The sequence below is a fragment of the Chiloscyllium plagiosum genome, unplaced genomic scaffold, assembly GCF_037043375.1.
Source record: "Chiloscyllium plagiosum isolate Xiang-an unplaced genomic scaffold, Cpla_swu_hap1 HiC_scaffold_6, whole genome shotgun sequence".
Taxonomy (NCBI): Eukaryota; Metazoa; Chordata; class Chondrichthyes; order Orectolobiformes; family Hemiscylliidae; genus Chiloscyllium; species Chiloscyllium plagiosum.
Window position 1 is genome coordinate 103,155,418 of NW_028270144.1, and position 24,381 is coordinate 103,179,798.

The 24,381-nt window shown below is 38.3% G+C and overlaps 1 protein-coding gene across 1 annotated transcript in view; it reads right to left on the bottom strand.

The window, feature by feature from the left end:
* Positions 1–302: 302 nt before the first annotated feature.
* foxo1a (forkhead box O1 a) overlaps positions 303–24,381 on the bottom strand; it is an 87,069-nt gene continuing 62,990 nt past the window's right edge. Inside the window, exons 2-3 of the mRNA XM_043692126.2 lie at positions 9,800–11,139; positions 303–5,599 (exon numbers count right to left, since the gene is read on the bottom strand). Of these exons, the coding sequence (XP_043548061.2) occupies positions 9,811–11,139 (1,329 nt within the window). The 3' untranslated portion in view covers positions 303–5,599; positions 9,800–9,810. The remainder of the gene's footprint in view (positions 5,600–9,799; positions 11,140–24,381) is intronic.

The window sequence follows — 24,381 nt, forward strand, 5'->3', positions numbered from 1 at the left end:
CCTCCTCAAATTAAGATCTTCTTGATGATAGATGTTGACAATGGTTTGAAGTTTGGCTTAGTATTTGATCCGCTTTTCTTCAGACTAATTTTTCAATGAATGATCAATGATAAACCTAAAATATTCATCACTAACTTCTACATAAACTTTATATACCATGAATGATTATATGTAGCTATATCAGAAACAATACAGGTACAACAAGGATGCAATTTCCCCTACCATTCACTTCAAGTGAAGAATGCAATTCATTTAAAATCAAAATCAGACAAGGGTGGCAGTAACACAATTCAGATTCTGTATCAGAATTTATATACATTTATTATGGCTCCATACAATACAGCAAAGATTGTTCTTGTGTTTTTTTTAAATGTACATTATCAGGCACTTGTCTATGAAACACTATACTTAGTTACAGCCTACATTATTGAAAGAATATAAAGTGGTGGAACTTTCAAGTACTGCTACAGTCTGTTTTACTGGAGAAAACATTATTTACATGCCAGTTTCAGGCTGCTGTTGGTCTGCGGAACATCCGTCAAAAGAAGGGTAGGTTTTGTGCAAATTGGTAATTTTCATTAAAAAACTACTCCTGTTGCAACTTTTATTTATAAACAGAATGTAATAGATTAGTCACATTTAACTTGATAAGTTAATAAATGTAAGTACTTAATTTTCATTAATGATTCAAAATGTAATGTTTATTGAAACTTTTTTTTAAAAAAGCTCAAGTGCAATTAATTTTCTACGTGGAAAAGCAATTGGTCCAAGATGCTTTCTTCCCTCTTCATAGGGATGCTCTGCTGACTCCTATCAGTCATTTAACATCAAGCAGTAAATCACATCCATTAGCTGTACTGAAGAAAATAGCACTGGTTTATCAAAAGCAGTATGATTTTCATCACTAACTTCTACATAAACTTTATATACCATGTATGGTTACATTTAGCTATATCTGAAACAATACATCTTTTTGTTAAATTTAAAATATCTGAATAACTCTATTTTATAATATACTTTTAACAGTACAAATCTAGAAAAAATTCAAAGTTAAGACTTTGTATGCATAGGTAAGATTTGCACATTTCACAGAGCAATCATTTACAATTAAGGTAGTTCTACTCAAAGCTTTCAGAGCTTCTATGTCAAGATGACCAATGAAATACAGTTGTGAAACTGTCTGAGCATCTAGCGTAACACTTTGTGGTACTTTAAACTTAGAGCATAACATTAAGCAGAATGAAAACTTGTATAAGAAATCTGATTGTTAAATAATTGATCAAAAAAGTAACAAAAAGAAACTTACAACTTTACATTAGTCCCTGCGCAAAATTCCACATCAGGCAAAACTGATTATGTTTAGAAAACTCTTACGCTTTGAGTTCCATTGTATATTTACAAAAACTGCAAACACCATCACTTAATAGCACCCCCTAGGATGTAAAAATCTAACTCTGTACATACAAAACTTTACTTTAATCCAGTTAATATAAAAAATGTGAAGGTGCATGATGCCCCTTTTTTTCTGTGATTCTGTAAACTCACCATGGGAAAAAAAAACTCTCAACCTGCACTATTCGCTTTCTTTAAACATAATGCAAAAAAAAATCACATTAACAATGTGAATGCAACGTAGATCTCATGATTTTTCATTCCTAAACTATTTATTTATAAACATGTCAGTTTATGACCAAAGAAAACTCTACTATAACACTGAATGTCATCTGATCTAGCCATCAATTGTGCGCTGTAACAAATTTAATGAGTAGAACAAAGTATTTGCATCTTTCAGTTATCTGCATTGCCAAAGCATGTGCAGCTCTCATGTTTTGATATTCTAATAGAATGTATTCCATCTTGAAAGCTTTTTCTATCATTGAGTGATGTCAGGACTGTGCATCAGAAGTCTGACCATTAATGGGTCTCCTGCACTATGAAAACCAAGCACTAAGGGGTGTACCAATGTGTACAACAACTCTCCCTCTCCATCAGCAATCGAACTATCTCCGCTCAAGGCATCTCTGCAGCAGCTCAATTGAGATTGAAAACTCAAATTCTTTGAGGAAGGAGGGAATATAATGGGCTTCCCAGTGTGATACACTTATGCACAAGTACTGTAGATGACACTGGTGTGTAAACAGAAAAGAGAGTGCATGTACGAGAAGGTAGAAAAAGAAAAAGGAAAGAACAAATGAACATTGTTGCATACAGCACATAGCTAAATCTTAATAGATTACACTTAAAATGTAGTTTATGTAGATAAACACAGCACCCAATTTCTAGATAACAATGTCTCACAAACAGCAACTGAATGGACAGCCATATAACCTCGTTTTATTGCTGACAAAATACATTTTGCCAAAGCCTTTCATCTTGCACTCATCACAACAATTCACAAGAAATAACATTTCCTATGGTTTGAGAACAGAATGTTGATTGGTTCACAAATAGACTTTGATTGGGAAAGGTGCCTCTACAAGATCAAATTGCCAGCTATTTTACATTCTCTTCTCGTACAGTATGAAATATTGTTTTCCCTTTACATGGTGATTTCTTGCAAATTGTCCTGATGAGTGTAAGCTGAAAGCTTTGACAATATATGTCTATTTTCAGCAATACTCATGTTCTATACTACCAAATGATTAAACTTGTTTTGGAGGTGATAGGTAAAAGAGGAATGTTGGCCAGGAGAACTTGTTTTTCTTTGCGTAATCCTTTGGGATTAGTAACAGCCACCTGAGCTTGCAGATGGGACTTCAACTTGTCACTTAAAATATGGCACCTTCGGTAATGCAACATTTCTCACTGCTAATTGAAATAACAGCATAAAGTACGTATGCATGCTTATTGTTTAGGTTGAACTTACTACAGTTTGTTTTACAGGTGAGAGAGCTACCTGAACAAAGCTGATACCCTGGATACTAAATGGCCACAAGATTAGTGTCAAAGAAAAAATTAGCTCTGTCCTCACAACTGAATGAGGAGCCCATAAAACGAGCATTCCAATTTGGACAGAATTTCTTACAGGCATAGCTTCAGAGAAAATTTCATACACATGCCTGTGTGTGATCGTTACAATCAAAAACATAGTATATAGGTGCCATTTCTCTCATACAATTGCAGCAGGCATTTTACGGGTCTTATGGTGTAACTGTGCAGTGATGATGCTAAACGGGTTAAGTTGCCAGTTTCCAAACAGTATGATGCGCTGTCTGATGTAATTGGGGAATGTTCATACAAGAATCACCAAGCGTGGCTATTTCCCAGATGCCATGCAAACATTTAATGGTGAACTGAGCACATGAGAAGCCCTTTTCTTTGGTTAAATGGTCTTCTATAGAGGAACATTTAGCATCTAAAAATAGTGCCATTATCTATCTTCAAAGCTTGCGTTACAAAATATCTGTGAAGAAGCTGACTGGAACATACTATCAGGATGATTTACATACTTCTAAAAGAACAAAGCTGTATAGTAAGAAGAGGCTCAAAGCTGGTTACATCTCAAGAAAATCTCACACTGCTACTGAACTTTTATATTTCATAAATCTTGGGACAAAGTAGGGCATCAAACCATCATTTTAAAAAAATTTTCCAAGAAGAGTCTAGATTTTCTTCAGCCAGCAATCAATTCACTGCACTGGGGCAAAATCAGAGTTTTGAAAGAAAAGTGTTTCAATTGATCGACTTAGAAATAAATTGGAATAGATCAGGTGCGGGAGACACAGACAGAAACACCTTATCAGGATTTTTTCCTATAGTCAGTAAAACATCTGCACTTAGTTGAAAATTTGGTTGCACAGGTCATCAAGGTTAACTTCCTCAACGACATGATAATTCTCGACATCAAGACTGATTGTGTTATTGTAACACTAAGGTTTGCACTTAAAATGAAAACTGAAGAATTATGTGGCGATCTAGTATATCAGTGTCAAATAACTAACTTTTTAAAAGAACATGACAGAAGGCATTTCCTTTATTATAAAGGTGATCAAGTGGAATCCTCACACTGTCAGAGTTTTGCCTTCATCTTACATTTTGGGAGAGGATGTCAAAGAAATGGCAAATCTTCTCCTCAATGGGCTACCCTATAATTAAAACATTCTTCCAGGCATGCTGATCAACTTAGAGATTTGAAACTACAGTGAGTGCTACAAATGCTAAGAGATAAAAATTAATTTAAATAAATTAAAAGTCAGTCTTCAGGTACAAAAGAGCATGTAACTTTCTTTCAGCTCTTTTAAAATTGAATGTTAAAAATCAAATCACAACCAGTTTTCAGCTTTGCAAAGTCACAAGCACCAAGGATAGAGCATTAGACTCCTCTGAAAGAGTCCTGTAATTTATATAGAAGGGCTGTGACAGGTAGACCTATGTGACAATCTGTTGTTTTCAAAGTTTATGTGGACACAGTGAATGCCAAACTAACAAGACAGCACAACTATCTACAAACTAAATGGCAACATATTGGAAATATAAAAACTCACTGCAAAAACACAAAAATAAACATTTTACATTAAAGCATACTTACATTAGAAGAGAATAATTACTGTATTTGAATATCAAATTCTTGAAAAGGTCACTTCAGCCTAACATACACAATTAGAAACCATCAGAATTTGAATCAGTCACTCATTTTATACCCTGCCTGATATTACATTCCATCGAGTTCATTGAGGGTATAAAGTCACCCTAAATGCGATTTAGCTTCCCACTGGGTGAGTTTAATTAAAATATCTTCTTTGCATTCCAAAGTCATACTTAAAATTGACAAAATGAATGGTATTATATCTTTTAAGAGTTAATGTATTTTAATATTCCCATTAATTGTGTAAGGAAAAAGCTGAGTGTATAATTGTTGCACGCTAGATCATGCTTTATTGTTGGGAATATTTTAAAATGGGCCTATCATCTATAGTGATTCACTGAAATCGACATCCCAGGCATATGCTCAGAAAATTAAGCTACTGGCATTACAAGCCCAGTTGGTATTAAAAGAGAATGTCAGCAGTACCAACATATTAGATATGTAAGTAGTCTATCCTAAGGCTTAACTGCAGTAACATTAATACAATAATTTGCTACCACAAACTGGCAAGTATTGAAGCTGAGTCCAACATTAACTGCAGGTCAACTCTTCTTTTGAAGGGTGAAGGACCTTTACCATCATTTAACGGTGGTGTTTTCAAATAAGCTAGCAAGTGCATTATTTGCATTTAAATTTTCACAATACAGTATTGGACTCAGGAGCAAAGTTTGTTACAGTCATAGTCAACAACCAGAACAGGCCTATGTAATGCTCATAATTAAAAAGAAAATTGCTAATTAAACACACGATACACATATGTTTGAAATGACATTCTGTAGTGTGTTTGGCACTTTGTAACCAAACAGTTCCAAATTCCAGAGGCCTTATCTAGAGCAGCACAAAACCTGCAAACATTGGGCAAACATCCTGTACAGGAAAATGCTCCATGCTGCCAAGTATGATGAAAGGGAAAAGGGAGCATTTATCAAGAGAATTCAGCAAGGGTGAAGGACATCTTTGGACTGCTTTTCCCAATTCCTGATGTCAATCCAGTCTGGGTGCCTTCAGAGAAATCTAGTTTAATGAGAAACAGAAAAAGAGTCAAACATAAATAGGAAGAAATCTACTGAACTACTGCAAACTAAGCTAAGTGAAACTAGTACTTCTAGTCATTCCAAAATCAGGAATTGTTTTTAATTTTTCAATCACAAATCAGGGTGCAGTTTAAAAATAAAATCAGAATGGAGACAAACTTATTTGCTGGGAGAGAGCAGTCAAACTAAACCCTTGCTCGAAAGAAATTCAGAAGTGATCTTTTACAGAACACACATTTGGTTTGAATCAACTAGCTGAGGTTTAATTGCCCTGTTTCAATCATGACCCATTACTGGCTTCAGCTGTTAAGGCCTAAACTCTGAATTCCCTTCCTAAAGCTCTTTTGACTCTCTTTTCTCTTTGCGTTTAAAGAAACTCCTCAAAACCTACCCCATGTCAAAGTTTTTGGTCATTGCACTGATATCTCTTAATATAATATTTCCTGTGAAGCACTTTAGGATGTTTACTACGTTAAAGGTAATACATAAATGCAAATTATCACTATCTAACAAAAATCAATTCAACATAAATTAATAGCACTTCTCATTTATGGTCAGGATAGCCTCATTACAGTGAACTACAATAATCAGAGATTGAGCCCAGGATGAATTTAATCATAAAGATTTAAGCAACTGTTATAATTTATTTGAGCTTTGTTCTGGCAGTTCTGAGTCAGCTGAAATTCTCAGTTAGGTTTCAACCTTATAAAATAGACTCTCAGTTGTGTACATTTAAAAAAAACTACAGCCAAACACAATACAATTTCTCTAGCAATATTTGTACTTATTCTTCAATGCTCAATGTGCTCCAACATTCAAAAAATGAAGTATTTCCAGGTCATATTTACAGTTAATTTGACATATTAGTTCATAATTTATTTAGAATAATTAGCATATACAGACAATATTGTGTATTATATGTGACATGCAGTTGAACACTTCAATACTCCGTTACCTTGAAATGTATTTCCAAATACCTACTCAATAAACTTTTGGTTTCTAATATATACCAGTGACTTAATTTAGTAGAAAGATGGTAATACCATGTTCCATGGTCTGAAGAAAAAGTTGATACACACAGAATAAAGGGCGAGTTTTGAGAAGATTTGTATCTCAGATTGAGGTTCTGGGTGTAGGTTTCCTCGCTGAGCTGGGAGGTTCATTTACAGACATTTTTTCACCATACTAGGTAACATCTTCAGTGAGCCTCTGAATGAAGCAATGGTGGTGTAGTCTGCTTTCTATATTTGAGTTTCCTCGGGTTGGCAATGTCATTTGATGTGGTAATGTCATTTCCAATGGTGATGCCATTTCATGTTCTTTTTCTCAGGGAGTGCTAATCCATTTACCACCCCCTGAGAAAAAGGAACCGGAAATGACATCACCATAGGAAATGATGTCACCACAGGAAACTCAAACAGAGAAAGCAGACGACATCACCAGTGCTTCATTTGGAGGCTCACTGAATATGTTGCCTAGTATAGTGACAAAACATCTGAAAAACAAACCTTCCAGCTCAGCGAGCAAACCTACATCCAGAATAAAGGGAAATCTTCAATATACAAGTATACAGCAGAAGTTGGGTATGAACTCATGACCCAATCCCCTATGCTTGCTCTGTCTAAAGGACAAAATGAATAGCAGTTTTCTTCCCTACATCTGGCTGGGTGTGTGGTGGTGATATTATATATAAGTAAGGAAAGAATAAAAGATAAGACTTGCACTTATATTGATGTTCTCTTGCTCCTCAAGATGTTCCAACACACTTCATAGGCTACTAGGGTAGTGCAATGGCTCAGTGGTTGGCACTGCTGCCTCACAGGGACCAAGGTTCACTTCCAACCTGTGTGGAGTTTGTACATTCTCCCAGTGTCTGGGTGAGTTTCCTCCTTGTGCTCTGGTTTTTTCAGACAGTCCAAAGATGTGGATTGGCCATACATGAACTGCCTATAGTGTCCAGGGATGTGCAGGCTAGGTGAATTGGCCATGGGAAATGCAGGGATTGGGTCGGGGCAAGAGCCTCGGTGAGATGCTCTTCGGAGGGTCAGTGTGGACTCGATGGGCTGAACGGCCTGCTTCCACACTGTAGAGATTCTATGAAATTACTTTTGCAGCTGATTAATGCAGCCAATTTACACACAAGAAGGTCGTTCAAAAATAAATCAATCATCAACTCTTTAATCTGCTAACTGTGTTGAATTTTTCACACCCAATTAAAATCAAGATCCAATTGCCTTTTCAAGTCTCAATTAAGAGACAGCATTTCTGACAATGCAGCCTAAGTATAAACTTACTGTCCAATTGTGCAGTGGAACACGTTGAGATAAGCTGACGCCAACACAGAACATGGGAAAGTTTGCAAAGTCCATTAAAAGCTTCAGAGAATAATACATCTGACAAAAAAATACAAGACATAAAAATGTATTTGCAATGAGTGGAGTGTTGGGGGGCAAAGGTGGAAGACATAAACTGAATTCCAGCCTGGATTATAATGGTTATGTTCAGTGATTTTCTTTTCCCCAGTATGAAATGGATATAAAATCTCATCTTAGGGGATTTTTAAAATATATTTTACTTTCTATCTCTGAAATTTTTTTGCTTCACTCTTGCATGGAGCAAGGCATTAATTGATACCTTAAGATTGAAACAACACCCACTCAATTAGCAAAGATTCTCAGTTTGCACTACTGATATGAGACAGCTTGCACTACATGCATTTCAAAGCTACCTTTAAAATAGGGCAGAATTACAAATTTGGAAACTGCAATAATCAGTTCTTTACAAAATTACAGTGTGGAGTTTAACAAGGTGGAAACCAGGCAGATGGAGAGTTGAATTGATTAGGTGACTTCTCTGCCAGCGTACTAACTAAACTCTGCTACCTCGGATCTCAATCTGCTCCTTCAACCTGGCCACAATCTAATGGAGATCATCCTTAAATATGCAGATTGAGAACTGATCACACGTAGAAAAAAGGTCCTCTGGCCCATCAAGTATGTGCCGATCAAAAACAACTACCTAACTATCCGAAACCCAACTTCCAGCAATTAACCCACAGTCTTTTATGACTTGGCTTTGCTAGTGTACATCTGTTCTGAGGGTTTCTGCCTCTTCTGCCTTCACAGACAATGAGGTCCACATTCTCACCACCCTCTGAGTGAAAATATTTTTCCTTACATCCTGTTTAAACATTCCATGCCTTACCTTAAATCTATGCCCCCATCCTCGGTCACCGATCCCTCAACAAAGAGGAAATGTTTCTTTCTGTTTATTCTGTCCATGTTCATTATAATTTCATACAAGTCAATCATGTCCCTGACCACCCCACCTTAAATCTCCTCTGTTCCAAGGAAAACAGTCCCAGTCTATCCAATGTTTCTTCATGAGTAAAAGTCTTCAGCGCAGGCAATATCCTGGTAAATCTCCTCTGCATTCTCTCCTGTGCAAAAACATCCCTCCTTTAATGTGGACGTCAGAACTGCACATAATGCTCTAGCTGTGCCCCAACTGACTTTTTATACAATTCCAGCATAAAACTTGCTGCTCAAACTCTAGCCCTTGCCTAATAAAGGCAAGTATCCCATATGCCTTCTTCACTACTATGTCTGCCTTAAGGGACCAGTGGACATGCACACTGAAAGTCCAAGTGCTATTTTAACTTTAATTTATTCGGGAAGACACCAGGGCTCTCTTAACAAGTGAACTCTGTTCAAGACAGGATTTGAAACATAAACAGTTTAGTTTTTTTTAAACTTTCCATTGTAAAGCCAAGAGCTTTATGATGCTCCTGTGAGCCGCACAAGCAAAGTTTCAGTTTCCCCTTGCCTTTGTCCTGGTGAGCAGATATTGGGTCTCCCAATTTCTAGACTATGATTTGCTTCCTTCAAACTGTGACTGGAAGGACAAAATTCCATTGAAGTCAGCAGGTTCCTAACCTTCAACTTACCTCTTTCTCCAAAAAGGAATTTGCTTTCCCCAAATTCTGCTTCTGCACAATATTATGTCTTTTTTGTGGTCCCACGGTAATGTATAAAGGGATATATAGTATGCAGTATGCTACTATGAGTTCCATTTTTTAAAAAAATCATTGAACTGACTGTAACGTTTTATAAATTTAATCTAGTTAATACTAGTAATGACAAAATAGAAAACTCAGTTTGGTGTGAGATGCAATACCCACCTGTGTACAATTTAGCCAGATACCCAGCTATGTTTGGATGCCTTTGCACTGTTGGAATAGCAGTCAAAGTTAAAATCTAGAGTATCGCCATCCATAAGATCATTACGAATAATGGACTCAACATCACAGTCAAGCCTTTCAATGAACATATCATTCAAATCACTAGGCAGCATCTCCTGACTCATAGAAGCAAGATTCATTCTTCCGTAACCACCATTACTGTTAATAGAGCAGGGATCCATTGCATTTAGTTGGAAATGCATAGGCACTTGTAGCTGACTTTTTGGTGTGGACAAATGTCGGATACTTGAAGGATGAGTCATGATGCTCACTGTATGAGGTAAGGCACGACCATTCATTGAAACTGAATGCTGACTATGTGCTGGGTGGTGCTGCACACTGGGGTTCATCATCTTGGTGTGAACTGCCTGATTAGCATATGTTGTGGAGATCATCATATTTTGACTGGCCAGCCGACTACTAGCCTGTGATACCACAGTATCTACTTGTGGTAGCATGTCACTATGAGGTGGTGAGTCAGAAGTAAGTAACTCCTTAAGAAGTCCTGTTGGGCAGTTGTATTGAGTAATTGCCCCAAAACTCTGTTTTTTATCTTGAAAATTCGGCAAAGGAATTTGCTGTAGGGAGTTCATACTGCTTTGAACATAGCATTTTCTGTAATCTGGAGTCTGTGAACCAATGGGTGTGTTCTGAGATGGAAAGGAATAGCCTGAGCTTTGTTGCATTAGTGACACTGATGAAGGCTGGGTAGATGCTGCCATTGCTGAATTTGGGGACAAAAGATTTAGGTTGTCCAAAAGATCCTCCATTACATTTTCAGTCATTGAATTGTTCATGGAACTAGTCATCTCACTTAGACTTGGTAGCGGTGATGCCATTTTACTGGAGGTAGCAGTATAGACTAGGGGAGACATTTGATGAACCTCACCATCCACAATATCTTCCTGTTCTGGCATTATAGGTGAAAGCCTTCCACTTAATGTGCTGGCATTTGAGCCAGTTCTCTTTCTGAAAGTGGTCCAGGCATCAAAATCATCATTACTGTGAGAGCTAGGACTTCCAGGCCATTTTGAGAACTGCGTTCCAGGACTATCAGCACTGCCATCATGGCCAGACTGAAGTGCTGCCTTTTTCTTAGCTGCTCTCCCTCTGCTTTTAGCAAACTTGCTGTTGTTATCCATGGACACTGCTCTTCTTCTTGGAGATTTTCCACTCTTCCCCCCTTCTGGATTCAGCATCCACCAAGAACTCTTGCCGGTTCCTTCATTCTGAACTCTTACAAACTTGCTGTGCAGTGACAAATTGTGACGGATTGAATTCTACAAAACAAAAATACAAAATCATGGAGTCAGAACCACTTCTTCAGTGCACCCTCTTAATTGTTTGTTACATGACCACACAATATTCTTTGCTTTTCAATTCCTTCCTTAGCAGCCCTATTTTGGTGGTGATGTTTGGAGAAGGATCGGGGTTAAGTCAGAGAATATTCCAAGTTAATCATTAATGAGTTGGGGTACTGCAATGTATAGTTTTGCATTCACTCAGCTTTTACAGTTACTCACCCAGGAGAAAAAGTGAGGACTGCAGATGCTGGAGGTCAGAGTTGAAGAGTGTGGTGCTGGAAAAGCACAGGTCAGGCAGTATCCGAGGAGCATGAGAGTCGACATTTCGAGCATCAATTCTCCACTCCTGATGAATAGCTGATGTTCGAAATATCGATTCCCCTGTTCCTTGGATGCTGCCTGACTGGCTGTACTTTCCCAGCAGCACACTTTTTGACAGTTAGTCACCCAAGCATGTATGACTAGAAGCATAACTTCCAGTCTGGTGTGCCAAAATGCACTACATAGCTGGAAAACACAGTATCAGTCATAATGTGGATCAGTGATTCAAAGACAAAGATGCCAGTTATTTTTCATGAGGTATTCTGAAACTAAAATCTGTGGGGCAATGGAGCATTGATATGTGAAAGCTAAAAGAAAAATGCACTTTCCTACAAAGCAGTTCCCCATGCATTTTGCGAATCAATGGAACAGTTCAATATTAGCTTGTTCTATCCCAGTTAAAAGTGCAGAATCAATTTCATTATTTCAATGATTTTAAAAATTCTAATAATGGGCTGTAACGAAGCTGGAACCAGCGACACTCATTATGACAGAAATATTCCCCACAAACAAAGTGAGCTGCACAGAAATCAGACATTGATAACACGTTTGCTGCCATAACCCATTATAAATATAGGTTTCTAACAATCTACTGCGAGTGGCTGGAATGACAATTCCAATGTACTCTTGGTTGATTTCTTCATTCAGTCTTTCCCAAACTGGAGCTATCCCATAGCTCTCCTGTGTTCTTCACTTGCACCAAATCATGTTCACCCATCATCCTTTCTAATTACCCTACAGTGGTTTCCAGCTAGGAAGCACCTTAAGTTTAACATTCTCATCCTCCTTTTCAAATTCCTCCATAGCATTGCCATTTCCTGTCTCTAATCTGCTCCAGACCTACAGCGCTCTGACATCAGTGCTCCTCTACTTCTTGCCCTTTGTGCAATCCAAATTCAAAAGCTGATCCAAACTTCTATATATTTCATTTTTAAAGACACTCCTTAAAACATTTCTTACGGACAAATTTTTGTTCACCTGCCCAATTACCTAATGTAACTCAGGGTGAAATTTTGTTGAATTAGATTAGATTTCTTACAGTGTGGAAACAGGCCCTTCAGCCCAAAAAGTCTACACCAACCCTCCGAAGAGTAACCCACCCAGACACACTTCCCTCTGACTAATGCACCTAACACTATGAGCAGTTGAGCACGGCCAATTCACCTGACCTGCCATCTTTGGACTGTGGGAGGAAACTGGAGCACCCAGAGGAAATCCACGCAGACACAGGGAGAATGTGCAAACTCCACACAGACAGTTGCCCAAGGCTGGAATCGAACCTGGGATCCTGGTGCTGTGAGGCAGCAGTGCTAACCACTGAGCCATATCTATGAAGTGCTTTCAGAGCCTCATACTGTTAAAGACACTATACAAATTCACATTTTGTTAACTTAGTTTCAAATGAGGTATAATTTAATTAAATGGAATCAGTGCAATGGTATAGCAAATGTTGAAAATTATATTACATACGAAATTAATGTATGAATTTCAACGGACAGTGGAAGATCAGAGCTCGTGTCTTGTCAGTTTTTTTTTAATTTCTCATCCATAGAACACCAATACATGGCATAATAAAATAAGGTTTAAAGCACAAATATCATCTCCCAAGTGCATGAACTATGCAAAATTTATCTTGTTCGTTAAAAATCTGTATTCAAATATGGCTAAAAGCCCTAAATCTAGACATCAAACAAATACATTTTGTGAAGAATAAACAGATGTTATAACTGCTGTGCAATGCAGAATTTCATCCATTTCCACTGAAAGAAAACAAAGAAAGACTTGCTTTTTTTTAGTGCTTTTCACAACCACCAGTCTATCCATATGGTCACTTCTGGCTTGGCTGCAAAATAATTTCTGAATCGCCATCTTATTTTATTTGGTTAGTGTAATCAGAAACACTGCCTCTCAAGTTTAACAATGAGCCAAAGATATTGGTGTCTGCTAAGCATTCTTGATCACAGCTAATGTATACCATCATTTTATGGAACTTTATTGCAACAACTTCCAATTTTAAAGATAAGGGTAGACAGACTACTGAAAACTGTTGAGTATACAGAAGATAAAAGACTGGTTTTACATTTCTAAGAACTTCTTACACAGCTGAGTTCTAAGATTTCCGTTTGTCTTGTTGGATGCAAAAACATTAGCAGCAGGACCAATAGCATTAAAGAAATCAGTTATGGAATGAGATTCACTGCAGTCACAATAATATTGTCTTATCTACACATCAGCTAGTTGATGGTGTATATAAGCCTCCTTTTGGTTTTTAGCAAAAACAATTAGTGACACCTTCATAGTGATCCCGGCCCAATCTGCAATGGGTGAGTTATAACTCATTCTTCCAGCTAAGAGAGTTGTCTCCTGGTGCTGTCAAACAATAACGTATTATTTTTCCGAACAGGAAAAGTTCTACAGGGTTGCTACGTAAATTCCTGTTTTTTCAAGCGCAGACTGTATGTGAAGCTATAACTTACCAAACTGAGGAAAAAATGATTCGAGGTAATGTTATAAAAAAATGTCCTGTTGTTAATGATGTTGTGTCTGCTGACAACTCCAGACACAAATACAAACTCATGAATGTCTAGCTTCTCCAAGGGATCTTGACAAGAGAGATAGTCTGAAAGCTTTTCTGCACTTTTGTCACTTTCCATGCTGCATTCTACCTCAGAAACAAAACCTGCTGTGAACTTCCATATGGGATAGTTGGGACTTGAAAAATCATCTAATTATAGATGTTCCCACTTGCCTAGCTTATACACAACTACTATGGGATAACATGTGGCTCTTAATGCTTTGACAATGTAGTATCAATTATTGTTAAATGTTCCTTGCTAGATGTTAAAATATGAATTATAATCTTACCTGGGCAAAGATGAAAGTACAGCAAATGAGAGCAAAAATAAACTATACGCAGGCATAGTTTACTTCTTATTTATACAAAAGCAGCATTTCACGATCATGGTAAAAGTGGACCTGAAGAATGGCGAATAAAATACATTGATGCTGACTGCTAGCCTTGTTTCAGGGCCAAATTCTTTGTATATTTTCATTTGATTCTGTTATTGAGATAATGTACACTACCCACAGACAAAATTCAAGTCTGTACTGGATGTTTTCAAGGATGGCATGCAAAACTTGGGTTCCACCATTAAAATCCTTCATGAATGAAATTCAATGACTTAAGAGTCTATTCAGAATAGCAAGGAAATATTTGTTGCTGAAACAAATTACCATTGAACTTAATTTCAAGAAATCGCAACATCCTATTTCTGCATAACATTAACATTTTTCTGATTTATATTATAGCGAAATATTTAAACAAGTCCTAAGAAATAAATCTTAATGCAGTGCAAAGACATCAGTTTATTGTCAAATATACTCTTTTAGTGATGGTGTTTAATGGACTACATAAGCTCTAATTATTTTGGTAGGTGAACAAGACTTCATCACAAAATGGGAAAATCTAGTGCCCTAGTCAACAGACAGAAACAGAGTGCTTAGATTTTCTAAAATTGCTAACATGTGTGGGACTCACTATTTTAACAAATTAAATGTGTGGCAGTGAAACTCAAGGTTTTGACTCAAAAGGGAGTCAAAAGCATCTATTATTGTGTAACAATAAGATTTTCAACCTGAAACATCAATTTTGTTTCTCTCTCAACAGTGGGTGGCACGGTGGCACAGTGGTTAGCACTGCTGCCTCACAGCTCCAGAGACCCGGGTTCAATTCCTGACTCAGGTGACTGACTGTGTTGAGTTTGCACGTTCTCCCCGTGTCTGCGTGGGTTTCCTCCGGGTGCTCCGGTTTCCTCCCGCAGTCCAAAGATGTGCAGGTCAGGTGAATTGACCATGCTAAATTAGGTTAAAGGGGTAAATGTAGGGGTATGGGTGGGTGGCGGGTCGGTGTGGACTTGTTTGGCCAAAGGCCCTGTTTCCACACTGTATCTAATCTAATCTAAAAGATGATGTCTGATGTGCTGAGTATTTTCAGCATTTTCTGCTTTTATTTCGTAATTCCATTTTGTTCCCAAATTTATAGGAATTGGCCGGATATTCAGCATGCCCCAAAAGTTAACCCCATCTCCTACATCATGAGGTAGAAAGTAACTTCAGATGGTGATACAAGACACACAGTTTAGGCTTGGGCACCTGTATAGTACAGTGTCTGATTTTCTGTTCCATTGATTACAATAAAACTGAATAACAGGCTCAAAGTATAATAGGCAACTGAGCACTGTTGTGTCACTAACTGATGAATTTCTAACCCGATCTCTCTCTCTCCAATTGAGAACAATGAAACAAAAGATAAAAGGATGGTACTATCATCCAAAATTAAACTTGACAGTACGTTTTAGCAATCTCAGGAGGGACAAAAATATGACAATGCAATTAAACACTTGTAAGTCTTTGCTACATTTGTGGTGAAGAGAGGAACTATAGACTGTTTAGCCTGACCTCGGTTATTGGTAAGATTTTAGAGGCGAGAGTGTGGTGCTGGAAAAGCACAGCAGGTCAGAGAACATCGGAGGAGGAGAATTGACATTTTGGGCATAAGCCCTTCATCAGGAAGATTTTAGAGTTCATTATTAAGGATGAGGTTGCGGAGTACTTGGAAGTCCACTGAGTTAGCATAGCTTTGTCAAGGGGTGGTGATGCCTGAAAAAATGTTAAGAATTATTTGAGGAAATAACAAATAAGTTATACAATGAGTGGATATCATATACTTGGATTTCCAGAGGGTCTTTGACAAGATGCCACATAGGAGGCTACAAAATAAGTTAAGAGCCCATTGTGTTTGTGGTAAGGTAATGACATGCTTAGAGATTGGCTGACAGGCAGAAGACAGAGAAGAGAGATAAATGGATCTTTTCCAGGATGGCATTCAGTGACGAGTGGAGTTCCGCAGGGGTCTGTGTTGACACAACTATTCACATTATATATTAACAATCTTGACAAAAGAACCAAGGACATTATTGCTAAATTTACAATTGACACAAGAGCCTTCCACATCCATCAAAGTTTTACTTGCACATCCACTAATATCATTTATTGTATCCGTTGCTCCCGATGCGGTCTCCTCTACGTTGGGGAGACTGGGCGCTTCCTAGCAGAGCGCTTTAGGGAACATCTCTGGGACACCCGCACCAATCAACCACACTGCCCCGTGGCCCAACATTTCAACTCCCCCTCCCACTCTGCCGAGGACATGGAGGTCCTGGGCCTCCTTCACCGCCGCTCCCTCACCACCAGACGCCTGGAGGAAAAACGCCTCATCTTCCAGGGCATCAATGTGGACTTCACCAGCTTCCTCATTTCCCCTTCCCCCACCTCACCCTAGTTCCAAACTTCCAGCTCAGCACTGTCCCCATGACTTGTCCGGACTTGTCCTACCTCTCTATCTCCTTTTCCACCTATCCACTCCACCCTCTCCTCCCTGACCTAACACCTTCATCCCCTCCCCCATTCACCTATTGTACTCTATGCTACTTTCTCCCCACCCCCACCCTCCTCTAGCTTATCTCTCCACGCTTCAGGCTCACTGCCTTTATTCCTGAAGGGCTTTTGCCCGAAACATCGATTTTGCTGCTCCTTGGATGCTGCCTGAACTGCTGTGCTCTTCCAACACCACTAATCCAGAATCTGGTTTCCAGCATCTGCAGTCATTGTTTTTACCTCTGGTCTATGGATGGTAGAGTTGAGGAAGAGGGGAGGCTGCAGAAAGACTTGGACAGGATAGGAGACTGGGCAAAGAATCAGCAGATGGAATATAATGTGGAAAAGTGTGAGGTTATACACCTTGGTAGGAAGAATAGAAGCATAGACTATTTTCTAAATGGGAATGGCTTCAGAAATCAGAAGCACAAAAGGGACTTGGAAGTCCTAGCTCAGGATTCTCTTAAGGTTAACGTGCAAGTTCAGTTAGCACTTAGGAAGGCAAATGCAATATTAGCATTAATTTCAAGAGGGCTAGAATACAAGAGCAGAGATGGACTGCTGAAGTGTTATAAGGTCCTAGTCAGGCCACATTGGAATTTTGAGAGTACTTTTTAGGTCCGTGTCGAAGGGAGAACATGCTGGCCTTGCAGTTTTGCAAGAATGATCCCAGGGATGAAGAGCTTGTTGTATGAGGAGAGGTTGAGAACTCTGGGTCTGTACCCGATGGACTTGGAAGGATAAGAGAGGGAGGGGAATAAGGATTCAAATTTTTCTTAAAGAGTACTGAGAGGTCTGGATATAGTGGACATGGAGAGGATGTTTACATTAGTAGTAGAGACTAGAATCCAAGGACACAGAATCAAAGAGAAGGGGTGACCTTTTCAAGCTGAGATGAGGAGGTATTTCTTCAGCCTGAGGGTGGCTTAGCTATGGAACTCATTGCTGCAGATGGCTGTGGAGACCAAGTTATTAAGTGCATTTAAGAAAGCAATAGATAGATTCATGATTAGTAAGGGTATCAAGGGTTACAGAGAGAATGCAGGAGAGTGGACTTGAGAAACATATCAGCTATGATCGAATGGCAGAGCAGACTTGATAGGCTGAATGGTTTAATTCTACTCAATATCTTATGGCAACAGTATTTTTTTTAAAGTCAGCAATAAAAGAGTTATAGTAATCAAATTGCTCTCAGCAATAGTCGCTTTGAATAAAGGTTTTAATAAATAATATTAAATAGTCAGGTAGTAAACAACTGGAGTACTGCTGATACCAAAGACATTTTGTGGAAATGTTTCATCGTCAGGACAATTTGCAAGAAATACCATTGCAAAAAAGAAACAAAACTTTGCGGAGGTGATGGCCAAGTGGTATTATCGCTGGACTGTTGGGCTTCCAATCCTACCATGGAAAATGCTCGAATTTGAATTTAATAAAAATCCGGAATTAAGAGTCTAATGATAACCATGAAACTATTGTTTGTTGTTGGGAAATCCCACCTGGTTCACTAATGTCCTTTATGGAAGGAAACTGGTATTCTTACCTGCTCTAGCCAACATACAACTCTAGACCTAAGCAAATGTGGTTCACTCTTAACTGTCCTCTGGAACAGGCAATAAATGCTGGCCTAGCCAGTGATGCCCTCATCCTGTGAATGAATTTTTGAAAAAATTTATAATGTAAAAATAGTGTCAATTTGTTGGCAAGAGAACTCTGATAGGGAGATTCTATTTACCTCAAATTTGTTTTAGTTTGCGGAGTTTTCACATCAAGTATATTATTGTCAGATCATCTCCTCAAAATCATAAATTTAGTGTCAATTTATACGGTGAAGCAAAAATGCAAATAGTAATTACAAGAAGTTATTGACTAATTAATTGGGGTCAACTGTGAATACGTTTGGCATGATGACAGATGTAGATACAAGTTTCGACAGAAATTTGAATGTAAGCATTTTGCAAAGAAATGTTTTTTTGGATGTTCAAAACATAAAAAACTAAACAAGATGACTAAGAGCAAAGAAGTTACTTAACCTTACTCCAGTAGCCAAACTTGTAATAGGATAAAGCTATCATCTAAAACATGAGGACAATGCAAGAGTATGCATTCATTAGGATTACAGAAATATTAATTCATCACAGCTAATACATTGACTCATTCAGGGACTGTATTTGACAACTCACTATATTCTTTTATATGCCAATAACAAAGGAATATATTGCGATGCTATAAAATGAGTCCATCCCATCAGCACATCAACAACCCCAGGAGTAGCCGATCGGTTTAATATTCTAATGAAAACATGAACTGTTTCCTGCTCCATAAATGTTGTCAAACCTTCTGAGTGCTAATAGCATGTTCTGCTTTTATTGCAGATATCCGGGATCTGCAGGATTCCATTTTTGGTTTAATGTGGAATGTTTTCCATAAGATAACAAAATAATGATATACCAGTAATTTGGAGGAATGTGTGTCCCACCCTAACATGTTGGCCAGAAATCACTGGAAAAATAATGGTAACTCAGTGCTTGCCATTTGATGTGTACAGTAAAAAAAAGCATTTGTGGCAAAGAAGAAACACGCGATTAGTTCCAATTCAGTGCAAACAGTTGGCAAGCGTACTGCTGTGCCATTGTATTCACCAAAATTAGTAACATCACCATCTTGGCATGAGCCGTTCCATTGCAAAAAGTGCCAGAAATGGGGTGTGGAATGGAGATGAGTGGGACTGAGAATTCCTGATGAAGAGCTTCTGCTCGAAATGTCGACTCTCCTGCTCCTCGGATGCTGGCTGACCGGCTGTACTTTTCCAGCACCGCACTTTTTGACTTTCAGATTTTGAGGCTGAAATGGTTTAGAGATCAAGTGGGGCAAGGTATGCAAGCATGATTGTTACAGCTTTAAACTGGAGTGGGAGCAAGATTTGTTGCAGGATTGAATTTGAATAGTGATGAATCAAGTGTGCTGACATTTATGAACAGTGGAGTGTATGGATAGTCAGACAGAGGAGCATTGGAATAGTCAAACAAAATTGCGCAGATGTTGGGAATCTGAAATTAGAACAAAAGATTCTCTAAGGACAGAATAGATTAGGCAGAATCTGTGAAGAGAAAAAACAAAGTTACCAGTTCAAGCCCATAAATAGTTAAGTCTGGAAGAGACAAAACATGATTGAGGATTTCAATAGCACACGGATGGAGCTGGAGCAGGCTAGAGTTGTTATCCCTTATTTAGCTGCAAGAAACTGCAAACTAAAATATATTTTGAATGTCAGACAAATCAAGTGACAGTATCCAGGGATTGGGGGGGAACTGTAAGATATAAAACAGGACATCAACATATATCTAAAGGTTGGACCCCATGTCCACTGATAATATCACTGGGAGGCAGATTATAAAGGAGGAAAAGGAGAGGATATAGTCTCAGTTGTATGGGGAGGGAAGTGAAACTATTACTGGAGCTATTCCAGATATTTTCAGACTAGTTAAAACGAAGGCAAACTGGAAATAGAGGAAGGCAAACCAACCACATTGAACAATTGAGAAAAAACACTGAAGGAAGATTGGACAGATAACCGTGTTGAGGGATAAAATAAGATTGAAGATGACAAGAAAGAATCCAGGTCATGGTCACTCAAAGTCAATTTGGATCCCTCTTAGGAATTATGCTTTCTGACGAATTCATACTCTACATCAAAAGAAAAATGTTGTTCATCTTTCTGTTTATATTATTTTAAGTATGTGAAGGATGAATCAATATAAGAATTGGAGTGTAATTCTTTCTGTTAACAAGACAATGCCAACATGCAATGGTCATCAAAATACCATTATCCATGGAGGTGTTCAGTGCATTAAAGAGTCACACAAGACTTTGCTTCAAAATAGAAAATAAAATTACAGATATTCCTGGACAGAATTTTTCCCATGGTGTAGACTAGCTCCACTGAAAGCCCATATATATTTCTATTGAAGAACTTCTAAAATTAAATTTTAATTAAATCTAAAGTCCTTGGCAGTTAGGTTTGAGGATAACAACAAATAGTAAGCTTATTAAAATAGAAAGGATAACACATTGGCAGAGGTGTAAAGTACAAATTGCACTTGAGCAATTACACTGTTTCATTTAAATTACAGTTAAGTACTTTTTCGGAATGGCACAATCCTCCTTTTCTGGAATGAAATTCTGTGTCAAAGACATCACTTAGAAACAAGAACCTTTTATGGTACAGCTTAAATGAAGACCTGGAAGAATTAGGTATTTCAGCTAGCAGTATTCATTTATAACCTTCAGTTCTTCCACTCAGTAAATTAAAAATTCTTTGTCATTTACAAGGAATAGAGTATTTCAAGTACCACTTTGACATTTAGTTTGCCAAATCAAAACATACATAATTTGGGTCAGCAATTCTTATTGGTGTGTATTCTTAGAGCTTCAATACTGGTTAGAAACTGGGAATTTTTCAACAGTATCTCACCGCCTGACTCCTCAAAGTCCACCTATATGTCACAAGGTGCAAGCCAGGATTGTGATGGAATGCTCTCTACTTGTCTGGAAGGATGCAGCTCAATGCACAGACAAGGCTGCTTCCTGAATTGGCACCAGATCTAATGGTTTAAACATGCGCTGACAACATGCATTACAGCAACTCAGCAATGCTCAGTCAACATCCTAAATCTGCAACCTCCACTAGCCAGGGCAGTCAATGTATTAAAGCACCATCTGCAAGCTTCTCTTCATATCACATATCATCCTGACTTGGAACTAGATCATCATTCCTCCACCATCGCCAAGTCAGAAATCTGTAAACCCCCCGAAGCACCCTGTGCTTGTGTCCATACACCACAAGGACTATGGTGGCTCGGCATCACAGCCTGTAGAAGAATTAGGGATAAGGAATAAATGCCTGCATTGCTCACATTTTATGAGAAAAAATAAAGACTTGATCTCTCGTGAATGTAATATATTTGGATATTTAGAAGGCATATGGGCAAGGTACCACATGCTAGGCGATTTAATAAGATAACAGGCCAGGACTTTGGAGGTGGCATATTAACATGGACAGGAAAATAACTAGAAGACAGAGAATTGAATAAAGAAGGCATTTTGAGAATGGCAACCTATAACTAGTGGAGTGCCACTGGGATAATTGCTGGGGTCACAATTATTTGTAATATGTATATCAGTGTCATGAGTGAAGAAAGTGCATGTATTATAGCCAAATTTTCAGATGACACAAAAGCAGAGACGAAAATGATACAAAGACGTTCCAGAGGGATAGAGACAGGTTAACTGAATGGGTTAAAATTTGGCAGATGGAAAATAAATGTGGGAAAATATGAAATTATGTACATTGTCAGGAAGAATAGAGGAACTGAATATTCTGCAGGAGACTGCAGAAACCTTCAGAACAGAGGAATTTTGGAGTCCTCATCCATGAATTACAAAAAGGTAACATCCACATTCAGTGTTTAATAAAAAAGGCAAATGGAACATTGACCATTATTCAAAAGGGAATGAAAGTACACAGGTTTGTTAAAACAATACAAGACACTACTCTGAGCACAGCTGGAATACTGTCGACAGTTTTGTGTCCTTACCTAAGGATAAATATATTGGCATAGGAGGCAGTCCAGAAAAAAGTTCACTTGGCTGAAGTCAGTTGCAGAGGGATTGTCTTATGAGAAAAGGTTGAATAGGTTGGGTATGTACTAATTGGAAAGTAGTCAGGCATTCAGTTTAATCACTTTGCATGAGTTAAAGTAGGTGTTTGATCCTTTAAATTTTTCCTGGGTAACCATTTGCTTAACTGAGTCAAAATTCCCAAAATTTAATGGATCCATTTGGAGGATTCCAGACACAAGGGAATAGCCAATTGGAAACTTCAATTACCTGGCTAATTCCCATGGAGTCAATGTCTGAGAATCTACATAATCTAAACACACAGCTCCAAACTACACTACTCCAATAATTCTGTGGCCATTGAAATATCTGTGCTTTTGATTATTATCCCTATGCCTTCTCCCTTGTGTTGCTCATAACAGTGCCTTGGAGACTTACCTCCAACTCTTAGAGACTCCGAGCTAATCCTTAAGGATTAGCAAACCTATATTTATTTAATCTGCACATCTTTCCTATCTGTCCTTCCAAATTCCCTCTCATTATTGAAAGGCCACACCCTACAGTTGTGTGGGTGGAGGAGGTGTGGTTGTTTTTCTCAAACTTAGGTCACTAGTAATTGCACACTGTCATGACAATTTTTTTCCTTTTGTAAGCTTGCTGGCTATGTTTTTTAACAATGTAAATGAGTATTTGTACCAACGTGTTACCCAACTGAATGAAAAGGAGTTTTATTTTAGGGACAGCCAATGTAGTTCCAGGTCTCCAAAAGGTAGACATTACTGAACACAAAATACAAAGTGAGGGAGTGATTATGAGTAACTCATTGAACTATCTTGCTATTTCTTAAGAAATAAAGACACAAAGCATTATTGATATGAGAAAACTTGCCACAAAGGGACAGCATGGTGGCTCAGTGGTTAGCACTGCTGCCTCACAGCACCAGGGACCCAGGTTCGATTCCAACCTCGAATGACTGTCTGTGTAGTGTTTGCACATTCTCCCCGTGTCTGGGTGCTCTGGTTTCCTCCCACAGTCCAAAGATATGCATGTTAGATGAATTCAAGAATTTCTGATGAAGGGCTCCTTCCCCGAAAAGTCGATTTTTCTGCTCCTTGGGTGCTGTCTGGCCTACTGTGCTTTTCCAGCATCACTCTAATCTTGACTCTGATCTCCAACATCTGTAGTCCTCACTTTCGCCTTTGTTAGGTGAATTGGCCATGCTCAATTGCCCATAGTGTTCAGGATATGTAGGTTAGGTGCATTAATCAGGGATTACGTAAAATAATAGGGTAGCAGAATGGGTCTGGGTGGGATACTCTTTGGAGGATCAGTGTGGACTTGTTGGACTAATGGTCTGTTTCCACACTATAGAGATTCTAAGAAATAACTGATCACTGGACTACAGCATCATTGGTCACAGGGGACAAAATAATTTTGAACCATTTCCATCTTAGAAGATTCCCTGAATTCTATGATCACAGCAAGGATTTTAAGACTTTAATGTTTCTGTAAGGTTTTCTAATTTTACAGTCTATAATTGCTCATTATATATAATTAACAACATTCTAGTGTGCTCACATACTAAGGATGAGTGATACCTCAGTGGTATAAAGGGAAACCTGGCCTTCCATCTCCATCTGCCCAGCACCTCTTTGCAGATCTCACCTTCCAGAACCATCCACATACCAGCTACCATTCCATCGGTGTGTTTCTCCCATTAAGTTTCCTACTCTCAACCTATCACCATTACTGCTAGCTCTGGGTTAAATTCAGAATAGAGGAAAATTATTGTAAATGATCTGAGCTTCATATTGAGAGGATTTTCCTGGTGCCCCTCTGTAC